Consider the following 15,852-nt stretch of genomic DNA (forward strand, 5'->3'; position numbering starts at 1 on the left):
TCCCCCCATTCACCCCAACACCAACTTCGATTCGCAACATGAGTCGGAAATACATAGTTTTGCAATCTTGTCCGTATGTCTGTGTGTGTATGTGTGTCTGTGTGTCTGTGTGTGTCTGTAAACACGATAACTTGAGTACCATTACAGCTGGGTTGATGAAATTTCATATATAGATATTATATCAACTTTGTAGATCCGTGTCAACTTTTGAGCGATTTCCGATAAACGAAAGTGGAACTTTTTCTACTTTCAATTTTTTTAAAAGCCTATAACTTGAATACTATTTCAGATAGCTAAAGGAAATTTCACATATAAGTGAAAGATCTAATTCTCTGCCTTTCCGTTGACCAGAAGTAGTAATTTTCACTTTTTTCGATTTCTCAAAAAAAAAAAAAGCGTGTGAATTTAAAAAGTACTAATAATGTTCCGCACTATTATACACATCTTTATTCGGCGTTCGCTTGGTGCGCAATTCTTTTTTTTATGAGATTCTGTTTTAAAAAGTTTAAGTATTTAAAATGGATTAAAAATCATAACTATATCCCGAGTTCCCATCCCCTGTTGTTTTATATAAGAATATTCGAGAACGACTAGGGGAGATCACTCCCGGTTTATTTTTTGCACAAAATGTGATGAAAACTATGTAAATAACTATTTTTCTGACTATTCTACTATGTATATAATTATGTCACCAACGACATTCGTTTACAAACAAATGTTTGACTTTAATTGTTTTAATTGAAAATAGAAGTAAAAATGTTTGGGACTTAACTTTTAAGCTAAATTACACCGAATGATAGTCGCAAATACTTCAGTTTTAGAAATAAAAAATAATTAAAAAAAACAACTAAACTTGTATTTAAGTATTATTATATATCATTATATAACTACAGCGAACACATTAAAATTGAAAATTGTGTTTCTTTTCTCCGACTTAGTATTCTTAGCAATAGCAAAAACATTTTTATAATTCCTTGTTTTTCTGTTTTCAGAAATCTAAATTCTACTCCACAACCAGCCATGTTTTTGTTCGATCGTCATTCTGTAGTTGACTATCATAAGGACGACGCCCTACACGTAGCTAAGGAAGTCTGCAGATGTTTCGATGAAAACAAGGACAACTACACAGACTTTACCGTCAACGTTGGCAACACCAAGTTCAACTGCCACAAATTTGTCTTAAGTTCCTGCTCTGGTTTCTTTGAGGCTCTCATGAGGACAGATAAGAGATCAAAATCAGAATCAAGCTGTACCATACATGGAATAACGCCAGAAATATTTGGTCTTATACTCGATGTTTTTTATAAAGGGAAGCATGTTTTAACTGAAGAAAACATGGTTGAAATGTGGCACGCGTCTACTCTACTGGAAATCACATTTTTAATTTCGGATTGTGAAATATTTGTGAAAAGGAGAATAAACTTACAAAACTACTGGCAAATATTTATTGAAGCTAAGCTGTTGGATTCTTTCGTCGTTTTGAAGAAAACTAAAGAGTTTATGGTGGATAATTTTCAGAAGATTGCTGAATCAGACGTCTTGATGCAACTTTCTTTTGACGATTTAAAATATATTTTAAAACACGATTGGTGTTTTAGAACTGATTGTGTCGTGCAGGCAGTTTTGAAATGGACTTGCTCAGATGACTCTCATCTGACTAGTTCTTCTAATAAATGCATCAGCGCTTCACAAGGGAAAGAGATTGCTGCTACCTTTGACCAGGATAACATAACACTCCGCAGGTCATACCTTGGTCAGTTGTTTGCTCGATTTCCACTGAAACACACTTCCACGGAGTGCCTGATCAAACTTTTGAACAATAAATTTGTCTTGGCAAATTTTGTTGCTATAACTCAAATAACCAGGGTAGCATCTATTAGAGAAGTCGCCACAAAAACCAAAATTCTGAACGTAAAATCCAAAACGGTGGTTCAACGTTTTAAGACAGCTCATGGATTTCTATTTTCCATACTTGTTCTGCACATTTTAATTTTCTATTTTGGTTTTCAGTCCTGCTAAAGTGTTAAATTAACCTACTAACTGTGCTGTTTATAATACAACACGTTTCTCTGCCGCCTACCACAAACTACCCCCCACCCTAAACCTATCGATATTTAAAAATGCTACCTTGCAATTACTTTCTGAATCACAAGTATACTTAGCTCTAAACATTTGATTTTATATTTAAAAACCAATAATTTAATTGTTTTTCTTTTTTGGAAACTACAACGTAGAATTTTTTATAGTAAACATGTACAAACGTAGTGGTATTTGGAACCACTCATAAGTATTTCTCAAGCTAAGTTGTCTAGCGGCACAGTTAAAATACAAACTTGACGAAGGCCTTTACAGTAATAAACATCTATACATTCACAGAAAAACGCATACATAAACCAAACAATTGACCATTTTCATATTATTCAATCAAGTTTACGGCCAAACATTTGTACATTTGTTTCATGAAATTTGTAAACCGATTATTTAATAAGCTATCATAGTTAGTCAATCAATCAAGTTTCGCCATAAAAGATTAGTATTTGTTTTTTAAGTGCTATAGAGCTGAAAGTACTGATTTAAAAGATATATAAAACGAAATGAAATAAGCGTATCGGATATAACGATTTGATAAACACATTGTGTGATCTACATCACTGAATGTATGTTTGTGTGTGATCTACATCATTGACTGTATGCTTGAGTGTGGTCTACATCATTGACTGTATACTTGAGTGTGATCTACATCATAGACTATATATTTGAGTGTGATCTACATCATTGACTGTATGCTTCAGTGTGATCTACATCATTGACTGTATGCTTGAATGTGATCTACATCATTGACTGTATGTTTGTGTGTGATCTACATCATTGACTGTATGCTTGAGTTTGATCTACCTTGTGACTATATGCTTGAGTGTGGTCTACATCATCGACTGTATGCTTGAGTGTGATCTACATCATTGACTGTATGCTTCAGTTTGATCTACATCATTGACTGTATGCTTCAATGTAATCTACATCATTGACTGTATGCTTCAGTGTGATCTAAATCATTGACTCTATACTTGAGTGAGATCTACATCATTGACTGTATGCTTAAGTGTGATCTACATCATAGACTGTATTCTTGAGTGAGATCTACATTATTGACTGTATGTTTGTACGACTCACATAACATCGCGTGTAAACTGACAATAAAAAACTTTGTATTACCATGTTGTGTTTCATGATGTGTTTTACCTAAAATTTTTTTCACAGATCACATAATACATAATACAACACTGAATCATAGATTATAACTAAAAAGTTATTATTGACACAAAAATCTCATCACTGTATTAGTTATATTTCTAAAAACTTATAACGTTTTAAACAAAATTCATAAGCCGGAATTAAAATTCGAGGAAATCATTTTCTAGCAGTGAATCATGAACAAACAAGGCACGTACAATTATAATGTATAAAATCATTAACAAGTTAATTTAAATAATTAATCAGAATATTTTTCTTATTTATATTTCCTTCTTAGATTACTGACGTTTGGAGTAAAACTTGGTTTTTCGTTTAAAATGTATCGTTAGCTTGAAATCTGCGATAGTTAAGCACTTACTATCTATTTTAAAAAGTAGTCAAATCAGAATACAAAGTTTCGAACATGACAGTCCGCACAGCAGTTGAAGTAGAGTTTATGTTTTCTGAAACATCGGCATAAAAAGAGATAACATGTTTAGCATCATGCCTAATCGCTTTTTCCTTTTCCCTAACGTGAATTGTGTACCGATCAGAGCAGGATGTCCCTAGGAATTCAACCCAGAATACGAACTCAAGACATTTTGGTCAACATTTGTACGCTCTAGAGTCCGACCACGCCGATTCCTATTAACAATATCTTACATGCATTTTATCATTTTATCATTATAGTCGTTTAATATTAATGGTTAAATAGATACCCAATTAGATAACAAAAATTATAAAATTGTTTCTGTGTGTTATCATCAAACCCACTGACTAGCGTTGTTGGTAAAATGTAAATAAAGCGGGAGTGATCTCCCCTGAACTTTTTAATACTTCTTAAGTAACACTGTGGGTTGGGACGGCACTTTCAGTTCAATAGGGGCGACAGAATTATAGAAGTTTGCAGGGCGCTACCGATTAGGTGAACAAGGCGCTCGCCTAGGGCGCTATCCATAGGGGTGCTCACAAATTTTTAATCGCCTTTACTAAAAGTACCTATTAATTCATAACTTTGATTATATTATTATATAGACAAAATTGTAGTTATCTACAGGGTAAATTATCAATTTTGCCCCAATTATCCATATATATTTTAATTCGCGTTGGTGCAAATGCGCCCCCACCTCTCTCATTTTGAAAGGTCGGGGCGCTTTTTACCAGTCACTGTCCTTGAATGTAAAACACGTGCAACATTTTAATTTTTTTTAATAGGGCTTATTAATCTCGTTTTATCTCTATAAGTTTTAGAAGAGTTTCGAATGGTGTATGAATATATTTTTAAAATCTCATTAAAATTTGGTGCAATCGGAAATGAGCGTGTTTGTTTTTATCAATGGCGACATAAGACAAAATTGAAATTAACTGATCAATTTCAATTATTTTAATTATTAAGCGTTATTTAAGTAAGTGTTGATAATACAACTAAGTATAATGAGTGTGCTTTTTATTATAAAAAACAAACAGTGACTCGTAAAATATAATTAAAAATCGCAAGATGGTTGAAATAATTATTAATGTATAGATCTTTATAATACAAACAAAAATTACAAAGTGGTTTGTACAAGTAGATTTTTCTGATTGTCATGAAATTTATAAATAAATTAACTACACCTCAATCAATAAGAAATAACAAAGTGATATTTTAAAAACGATTGTTGACAAATTAGAAAAGTTAATGAAGTTGATTATTTTTTTAGTAGACATTTCTACTTACATGTACACATATTTACATAAGACAAACTATGGTTGGCTATTTATTACTCAGAAACCTTTTTTTTGCGTATTTTTTATCATCGTATCTTTTTGTAAATATTATTTTTCTTCTCTTAAATTTTAATATGACCTGGTTATGGCTAGTATGTTTAGTTTGTATTAGATAATCGTGCCGAGAGCTGAATATTGTTTCGGTTTGTTTAAATAAAAAAAAATCTAAATTATTACTAATACCATAAAATTTAGTGAATTCAAAAGTCATACAATTTCATTCAGAACATTTTATATTCACTTCTGTTTAAAATATGACACAGGATTATCACATTTATTAATCACTCCACTAAGAATTATCTCGTTTGATAGTATAGCCTTTAGAAGCGTAACGTGCATAGTTCAAAGACATCGTATAAATCCCAAGGAAATGGAATTCTAAGAATATATCAGTTATTGGAAAATCAAAAGTTTGCGTTTTGTTAACGGATTAGACAATTTAAAATCCATCGTTCCTCTGTGGAATTTGATTGCCTACTCGAGATTCGCAAGTTAATATTCCCATAATATATATTAGTCTATCACCATCATCTTTTCCCGTTCGTGCCCATGGGGCAGATGAAGTCGAGTTCATCTGATTCTGTGACCTCGGCATATGAAGAGATAGTGTGGTCAGCACTATGCCCAGCCGCCTTTACTTACCCTAACGTGAGTTAGGTACCCATCAGAACTAGGTGGACTCAAGGCATCTTACTTACTTAAACCTGGATTGAACTCGAAACTTCCGCGTTTGCACTCTAGCTCTCTACCGCCATCCCAATTTTCGATCCATACTGTAAATAAATTGTAACCATTTAGCAAATAAACCGGGAGTGATCTCCCCTAAACTTTCTCGAATATTCTTATATTAAATAACAGGGGATGGGAACTCGGGCTATAGACATGATTTTTAATGGCTGCGGCTATTCGTACTTTACTACAAATAGCCCTATGAAGGCTATTCGTACTCTGACCAATCAGCGTGAGGCAATGTTTCTGTGATTTTTCATGTTGTGTAGATCGAGAACTAACTATTTTTCAGAACTAACCTTATCACTAACCTTAAACCTAACCCTAATACCTAACCCTATGCCTAACCCTAACCCTAACCCTAACCCTAACCCTAACCCTAACCATAACCATAACCCTAACCCTAACCCTAACCCAGAGGCGTATCCAGGATTTCGTTGTAGGGGGAGCGAAATGAGCAAAAAAAAGGCGCCGAATCTTTTACGCGTTCTATATACGTGTATTATATATATATATATATATATATATATATATATATATATATATATATATATATATATATATATATATATATATATATAATTACTAGCTGTATGTCATTACTTCGCTATGATGTAAAATAAATTGAAAATAGCACTCTGAAGAAATAAGAAAAAACACACAATGTAGGCAGACAAAACAAAAATGGTAACAATCTAAACAAAAACAAACAAACAAAATCTACACACACTGCAACCAAAAACAATGAACGTAACACAATCTGTTTTGTAATTCTTATAAACAAATTTCTTACATAATAATTCTTGGGAAATTATTTAAGACAAGTGAAATAGGGGAAATAATCACTCTCTTAATATAAATATGTATATATCTACACATTTAATTATAAATGTCATAACAAATAAATAATTACTTTAGACTATAATCAAATTGATTAACACGATTCGTGTTTACAAAATGTTTTTGTCTATAATCATAATTTAATATATCGTCATCATAAATGCTAAAGTATTACAGCATAATGAAAGTTTTTAAAATCAGAGTTGGTATAAAACCACGCTTTTCGATTACATAAAAAACATTCGGAATAAAAGCCTACATTTAACCAAATATCGGTCTTTTAGTTCAGATCATATATTTTTAAACAACTACTGCTTCTTTGTGTTCTTTAAAGATCATTTTTAACATAGTGATAGCTATGGGTTGATCACTGTATTGATCACACACCTTTTTACTGGTAATTGCAAAAACAATATTCACAGAGTTTTACGTTTAAAAAGCTAATTTTTTTTGGCGGCATGGTACTTTGGTACATCACTACGCGTTTTTCTACATGTACTTAACAGATCAGTTCGGGGTGGGTTTGGGGGGAGGGGTGGGTTCAACTTCATTCACCACTGTCCGGTCACTTTAGGTCAATTATCCAACCCAGTGTATACCTAGGTGTGACATTAATGTCGCTCTACACAATTGTGGTGGTGAGGTGTGTGTGTGGCGGGGGGGGGGGAGATAACCAACTCAGAGTGAACATAGAGTCAGTTTTTAGATGACTGTTCTAAACATACATATATATTACACAAATATATATTACAGAAATAGATTTAAATAAATAGCAGTGGTATTACGACAATATTTTTTTTACAGAGTGGTCCATGGGGGAGGTGGGGTTGTAACTGCTTCATATAATTTGTAATCGTAATCACTATCGCCCAAACTGTAAGAATACTACTATGTCATGGTGATGACGTTGTTGACCTTGTCTAAATTTCCCCACCACTACGCAGTTTGCTCATCAGTAAATTTAAATAGAGGTGCCACATCAGTTGTATTTGTTTCTGTATTGTAATTTTTTAAAAATTAATCACACGATTCAAACTGTATATATAAAGTAATTATGTGTGAAGTTTTATGTATAACATTTTATAATTTAATTATTCGTAAGCAAATACATTATACTTAACACCCCTCTTGCCAAGTGGTACTACCCGTAGAGGTTTTTTAAACATTGCAATGCATCGTAATGGTTATTTTTAGAATGGCAAACTGATGCAGCTGTTAATACGTGTTGTAAACGTAGACACTACTACTACTAGACTAGTACAATAATGCTTAATTGCTGCATGAAAAGAAATCTTGTGATTTACATATATGTGCCGACCAAAAAAAAAATTTTAAACTTTGAGTTTAAAAAGTTTTCAAAAAGGCGCCACTTTGCTGAAAATGGCCAGAGGGGGAGCGGCCGCTCCCCCTGCTCCCCCCCTGCGTACGCTACTGCCCTAACCCTAAACCTATGCCTAACCCTAAGGCTTAACCCTAATCCTTAAGTTAAATTTAAAAAAAAAAGAAAAAAACAAGAAAACAAGAAACACATAGTCAAAGGGACCAGAACCCACGCCTCGAAAACAAACTAACTAATGCACAACCACTTCGACCACCGGAACAGTTACAACCAGCTTCAAAATTGGAATGTCATACACAAGTTAATAAAAATGATAAATGTGATTGGTCGGCTAAAAATAGCGAAGTACGAATAGCCTTCTGAGGGCTATTTGTAGTAAACTACCAATAGACACTCTCTTTTTAATCCATTTTAAATACTTAAAGTTTTAAAAATAGAATAAAATCTCGTAGACAAATTAATTGCACACCAAGTGAACGCCAAATAAAAAAGCGCATAATAGTGCGCAATATTATTAGTACTTTTAAAATTTACATTAGTTTTTTGAGAAATCGGAAGTAGCGTAAATTACTACTTCCGGTCAACGGAAATCACTCAAAATTTAACAGAAGGTAGAGAATTAGATCTTTTACTTAAATGTGAAATTTCATTTATCTATCTGAATAGTACTCAAGTTAGAGGCTTTTGAAAAATTCAAAGTAGGAAAAGTACCACTTCCGGTTATCGGAAATCGCTCAAAAGTTGATACGGATCTACGATTTTGATAAAATACTTATGTATGAAATTTCATCAACCTAGCTGTAACGGTACTCAAGTTATCGTGTTTACACACGGACACACACACAGACAGACGGACAAGATTGCAAAATTCTGTTTTTCCGTATTTTTTTTTTCCACGATTACAATACTTTCTCTATACTTCGTATATACGAGTGTAACACATATGGTTACCAGCCAAGGGGGATAACAAATGAAGTTTTGATTCATTGAGTTGCGGCCCCTGTGGGGCTGTGGCCCTGTGGACGTAGTTGTTTTTTCCGTGCTTTTGTGAACGAAATTACTTGTGTTCCATGTCATGTGACATGGGACTGTGGGTAGTTTCGTGCCTAGCCGTGTCAGTCACACGCAAGGCTGCTGTCTGTGGACACGGTGACCAAAGTGTAGACCTAATGAAGGTAGTTATATAAATTACGAGAAAAATGGCCCGTTGAGGAAGGGTACAACGGGCGCTAGGCTGATAGTGCTGTCTCTTTTCTCTAAACTAAAACCAACCCACCCCCCCCCGCCACACCACCCCCACCCCACCCCCCACCCCCACACACCACCCCCACCCCCACCCCCACACCCCCACCCCCACTCCCACCCCTCACCCCCACACACCACCCCCTCCACACACCGCCCCCCCCACCCCCCACCCCCCCCCCCCAAAAAAACATGTCTACCGTCCCATTCAACGAAATATAATTATATACTTTTTCCAGTGTCCGCCCCCTCCCCGAAAATTCTACCCCCGCCCCCGAAAATTTCAAGTACCCCCACCCCTCTCCGGGGAGGAAAAAGTCTGAAAGAAACACTGAAACCAACCCCCCACCCCCCCCACCCCCACACACCACCCCCCACACACACCCCCCCCCCCCCCCCCCCCAAAAAAAAAAAAAAAAAACATGTCTACCGTCCCATTGCAAGAAAACCACTTTTTAGATTAGACACATTAATTAGGTGGTAATTTTATTATAGAGTATCGATGAGGAAATTTCTTTTGAGTTGGGGAGGGGGGGGGGCTCAGACGTTCTTACGCGGGGGGTGGGGCTTCGCCCCTACCCGAAGAATTGTATGCAAGAAACTCTTCACGCAAACCATTTAGATTAGACAACATTTCCTTTTTTTCAATGTTTACGCGACAATCAATGACGTCATTACATTACTGTGTGCACTCTCTGGTTTGAGATTATGTTCTACTCTACGCTAAATGTGTCGACGTCATATTTCGTTTTTCGAATTACTGTGCATGTTTTTAAATTGCTTGTGTTTTCTCTAGAGCGTTCTTGTCAGACAGAGCGTTCTTGACAGACAGCGAAACTATTATTATAGATGTTTGTTAAAATACTTATTTGTGTATTCCTGCTAGTGTTGCATGTGCACACTAGTTAGGGTGAGTATTAATATAAGTATTTATTTGTAGTACTACTTATTGGTACTTGTTGGCAGTACTGTGTACTGGCCGAAACATATTTTATCGTGGTGTTGTCATGAATGTAACTTTTTATTTACATTTGTTTTAGGGCTACAGTTGTTTTTTCTTCTTGGCTAGTTTGTTTTGTACTACTGTGTTGCATCGCCGTCATGGCTCGATGCTGTAAATAAAGCGAGTACTGGACAACAACTGTCGGTGTCGGTGTGTACTTAATCTCAGGGTCAGCCCGTCTTAACCACAACACCTCAGTGGGTAAAAGCATCCCCACTGAGTGAGGGTTACACGAGAAAGTTAAAATGTTGCCGTTTAGTCATTGACGATCTGTTTGTTACACTCAACTATGTTAGTATGTGCGTTCTATACACCTTGAGCTGTGCTTTAAATGATGTCGTAATCTAATAATAACATTACTTCGGGGATTCCCAATACAGCGTTCTTTGAGTTTTGGTGCAACCGTAGTTGAACATGTTGTTGTTGTCGCTGAAGACTAACAATGAATGTCATCTACATACTTGAATTTATGTGTTTTCTGAACTTTGTTTAAAACAGGTAGATTTATAAGATATTACATATGCGCACAAAAACAAAACGAATAAACCATTTTGTTAATTAATAAGTAGGGTTTGATTAAAAAAGCATGTGTCGCTTAGTGTGAATTTAGAATTTTTAGATCTAGATATAGATTCTAGATCTAGATTCTAGATCGAGTCTAGATCTACTTATTTAAGTGTAAAGTCTCGAATGTTGCATTAAATATTTTAAAAAAAACCTGCGTACGATGTTAATTGTTATTACAAAAAAATGTGGTTCTAAAGTTGTAATTGTTTGTTTTTGTCGGATTTTACTCCAGATTTGACAAATTTGGCTTTTTTAAAAATATTTTTCGTAGATAAAGAAAATTTAAAAAGGCAAAAGCAACTTGGACTTTCACATAGTAGTGAAGACATAAACAAACTAACCCTGCTGCTAAAATAAGCTATCATACATTTAAATTACAAGGAAATACTGCACTTGCGCAGTGACATTTTTTAAAATATAGTATTAATAATAGCAGTAGCAGACGCTATACTTAATAACGCATTGACCGGGAAGTAATTATTTTGATTTAAAAATAATTTGGCCAAGTTTACAATAGAAACATTTTCCTGAATGTTTCACATTCTTTTCATAATTTGCAACGTTTCTTGTATTAATTATTAACATATTGCATTTTTTATTCTTTCCAGGTTTAAGTTTAAGAAAAAAAATCGGCTGTTATGAAGAAAAAATTAACAAAAACACATATTTGTTTGGGTATAAATATCAACATTAAGCATCGGAGACATTGAACTCAGTCAGTCAGTCGTCTCCATTTTCTTCTACACTTTGTTTAAATAATGTATAGCTAACTATAAAATATTTTTCTCACACACAAGATGACATCAAATGGTATTCAAGTCTACGACACAACTGTTTGTGTAATTCCTTTTAGAGAGTACCAAACGCCTACTAAACGCGAGTTACCACAAATGCATAATCTTAATAAAGCAGTAGAGCGACCTTATATAAAAAAACAAAAACAAATTAACAACATGTATAACAAGATTTTAAATGCACTGAAAATAAAGAAAGAAAAACTCAATTGTTTCTTAAATAAAACCTTTTGTTTCGCATGAGAAGTCCTAAATATTTTTTTAATTTCTCGGTTTTTTTCCTCAGAAATCCAACATAAATAGCTACCATGTTTCTTTCCGATCGTTTTTCTGTAGCTGACTATCACAAAGACGAAGACTTGCACGTAGCTGAGGAAGTCTGCAGATGTTTTGATAAAAACAAGGACAACTTCACAGACTTTACGGTGAACGTTGGCAACACCAAGTTCAACTGCCACAAGTTTGTCCTAAGTTCCTGCTCTGGTTTCTTTGAGGCTCTCATGAGGACAGATATGAGAGAAAAATCTGAATCAAGCTGTACCATAGAGGGCATCTCACCAGAAATATTTGGTCTGATACTCGATTCTATTTATAAAGGAAAGGATGTTTTAGACATGGAAAACATGCTTGACATGTGGCACGCATCAAACCAACTGCAGATCAAATTTTTAGTTTCATTATGTCAAAAGTTCGTGAAGGAGAGAGTAAATTTACAAAACTACTGGGATATATTTACTGATGCCAAGCTGCTGGATTCTATTGACGTCATAGCTAAAGTAAAAGAGTTTATGGTGAACAATTTTGAGAAAATTGTTGAAACAAACGACTTCATGCTACTTTCTTTTGACGATTTGAGATACATTTTAATTCACAATTGGTCCACTTCAGCCGATATTATCGTAGAGTCAATTTTAAAATGGACAAATGTAGATGACTTTTACCTTCTACATGAGCCAAAATATTTTATCAAAGCGCCAAACACTGAGTCAAATAATTGCCATCTAAAGTCACTTAGTAGAAAAGGAAACATTTCGAAAAGTGACCAGTTTATGGAAGCATCATACCTCCTTGCACGGTTACTTGTATATGTTCCTCTCGAGGGAGCAAGCGACGAATGTTTAAACAAACTTATGAACAACAAATTTGTCTTGGCAATTGATTATTCCATAACTCGTGTAAACAGGATCGTTGCTTCAAGATTTACTCTAGAAAAAATTAAAACCGAACAAAATGCTTGTAAAAGACGTGAAATCGAATTCGGTTTTGCCACAAGCAAGTTATAAAGATGATTTGGATTATATCACACAAAAACTACTTAAATTTCCATAAACGACATATGCCATGACAGAAGAACATCCTCTGGTATACAAGGTCGCTGCTGCAAGATTTAGTGAGACAGAAACAAACGAATATAATTTTGACACATTAATCAAGAGAAACAAAATGTTTTTAAATCCGAAATTATATTTGCACACATCAAGATCTGAGGATACATTTCTTTTTTCCCCCGAATTCTACCTTACTCAGCTTTTATTTCTAACAAAATAAAAAAAGAGCAACCGAAATCAGTTGATGGACATTATCAAACTGCAGTCAAACTTGTAAAATCAGTCGGCAGACTTACTCTCAGTGGATTGGAATTCGGATGTTTTTGTTTACTAGGCCTTGTGATCGCTTATTTAGTTAATTGTTTAATTTTAAAGGTGACTATTAATGTAACCTACCAACAGTGCAATTTATAGTTTAACTGTCTGCTGACAACCACACTATACACACCATTCACAACAACCACAACAACCAAAACACCAACAACAACCACAATAACCACAAAAACTACAACTACAACAACCACAATAACCATAAAATCCACAAAAACCGCAATAATTACAAGAACCACAGTAACCACAACAACCACAACAGCCACAATAACAACTACAATCACCCCAACTACAACAACCATAACAACCACAACAACCACAACCACAACAACCACAACAACCATAAAAAACACAACCACCAGAACGGCCAAAACTATCACAAAAACCAAAACAACAACAACGACCACAACAGAAACATCCCCGTCACCTAAAACAATCTATCGTTCATACCCACATCTTACTATTACTGCATATTGAAACACCAGTATCTTTAGCCCTAAAGATAGGTGACAACATATTAAGACATTTGTTCCCCATTTTTAAAAACTTTACTATGGATTTTCATTGTTTAATTTAACATAGCATGTTTGGTGGTAATTTATTGTTCAATCATAGCTAGATTGATTCGTTGTAAGTTTGACTTTAGTTCTATTTTTTAAGTACACGCTTAACTGATGCATTTATGCTGCCGGAAAAGCAACCCATTTTGATTGTATTAGGCCTACTTGATTCAGCTGCTCATTTTAATACAGTTTCGTTTATATGTATACATAGAACTGTGTAATAAGCTGCCATTTTAGGATAACAATCACGTGTAGTCGCAAACAATGTCTTTGGTTTTATGATAATAATAGCAGTGATGTAAACAGTAACATAAAAAATGAAAATTGCTATATAGGATAATAGATAATTTTAGAACACGATGTTGAATCAAGAAGTAAACACATTTTAACCAGAAAGTGAACACATTTAAAGAACAAACTGTTCACTTTTAAACAAAGAAGTGAGAACATTTTGACTTTGACCTATCTCATTGACTGTATGCTTGCATGGATCAGAGAACATCGGATATAACTTGGCACTAAAGAGTACGTCTATGTCCAGCAGGAAGATCAACGAAAACATGTATGTTGGGACTATGCAATCTATAATGTTTTTATAAGTATGTTATTTTACTAATTAAATGATAACTTGCAGATAAAAATGCGATCATTATAATAAAGATTTAAGTAAAATAGTTTTTGATACCTTACTTTAATTAATTTGAAATGATATATAGTACTTATAAGCCAACAAATCTAATGCTAATAGATTTTCTTATTTTGAAAATGTGAACATTTTCCAAAGGGCTTCTTCTTCTTCTTCGTTCTTAATTTTAGTGTTTGAAGGGATCCCCCTCCAACACAATTAAGGATACGTGTCAACTGGTTATGCGCCATTCGTTGACTCCGATTTCAACCTGCTTTTCTTTTTGCATTTGCTTCCATAGCCTTTGTCCAACCAAGAACAAACTACAAGGCAGCAGTTGTTTGATTTTGGAGTTGTCTCTCCTAGAAGAGTGGCTGTCCCCAGCTAACGAGCCTCATCTGCCCGAGGGTTCGAACTCGAGACTTTTCGGTTTAGCAGCCTTGAGGAGAGAATGTTTTTGTGTAGTTGTTGTGATTGTATTCGTCGTCGTATTTCCTTCAGCAGAGTAGGTGTGTGTGTTTTTGGAGGGGGGGGGGGGTGTTACTCGTTCCGCAAGTGATAGTTTGCATTATTGTAACACTAGTATGGTAAAAGGTAAAGTTACTCTTTAAAACCGGACGTTCTGCCGGACAGCTGAAGTAGAGTTTACTCTCTTTATTTACACCGGCATTTTAAGAGATAAATCGTTTAGCACTATTCCCTATCTCATTTACTTTACCTAACGCGAATGAAGTACTGAGTGGAACTTAAAAATCTGAGGACTTAAGCCCGGAATACAAACTCAAATAATTAGAGTTAGAAGTCACAAGCTCAAACATCCTACCATGCTATTCCAAGATAACACTATCGTTTTTTTTTTTTAAATTAAGTGTATTTGTTTTTATATTTATGATTCATTGAATATATAATTAGTTTAATAAATATAAATAGTGTTTCTGTGATATCATGGGAAACTAGCAAGTTTGGGACAATTGTGTCAGAACATCTACTATAAACACAAAACATAGGTGAGAGTTAAACAAAACGGGAGTAAACTCCCCTTGAACTTTCTCGTACATTCTTATGTAACAGTGAATTTGGATGACATTTCCAGTAGCATGGATAGATAGAAATATAGATTCTAGAAGTAACATTGGCTACACTTTATGAAAAAATGGTGTAAAACCGGAGGTAGAGTAAGTATCACAAACAAGACACAATATATACATACATATATATATATATAAATATATATATATATATATATATATATATATATATATATATATATATATATATATATATATATATATATATATGTAACTGGGGTAGGCCTAACTACCAGTTACAAATGATAACGAACGAGAAGCCGAGACACAGTGTTGGTCTGATGCAACCGATAACAGGTGGCTTATTGGGTCGGGCTGATAACAACCTCAAAGCCGGCGCGTGCTATTTTGGGAAACGGTATTCAGACGGCCTGTCAACTTTGATGGATAGGACGCAGATGTTATT

The 15,852-nt window shown here is 34.5% G+C and overlaps 1 protein-coding gene across 1 annotated transcript; it reads left to right on the top strand.

The window, feature by feature from the left end:
• The first annotated feature begins 1,020 nt into the window (after positions 1 to 1,020).
• On the top strand, positions 1,021 to 2,019 carry LOC131927136 (kelch-like protein 40). Its single transcript, XM_059282834.1, has 2 exons — positions 1,021 to 1,911; positions 2,011 to 2,019. The coding sequence occupies exons 1-2, from the start codon at positions 1,021 to 1,023 to the stop codon at positions 2,017 to 2,019; spliced, it is 900 nt and encodes a 299-aa protein (XP_059138817.1).
• Positions 2,020 to 15,852: the final 13,833 nt, after the last annotated feature.

This window comes from Physella acuta, unplaced genomic scaffold (genome assembly GCF_028476545.2).
Source record: "Physella acuta isolate Inbredline_101_S28 unplaced genomic scaffold, ASM2847654v3 ptg000087l, whole genome shotgun sequence".
Taxonomy (NCBI): Eukaryota; Metazoa; Mollusca; class Gastropoda; family Physidae; genus Physella; species Physella acuta.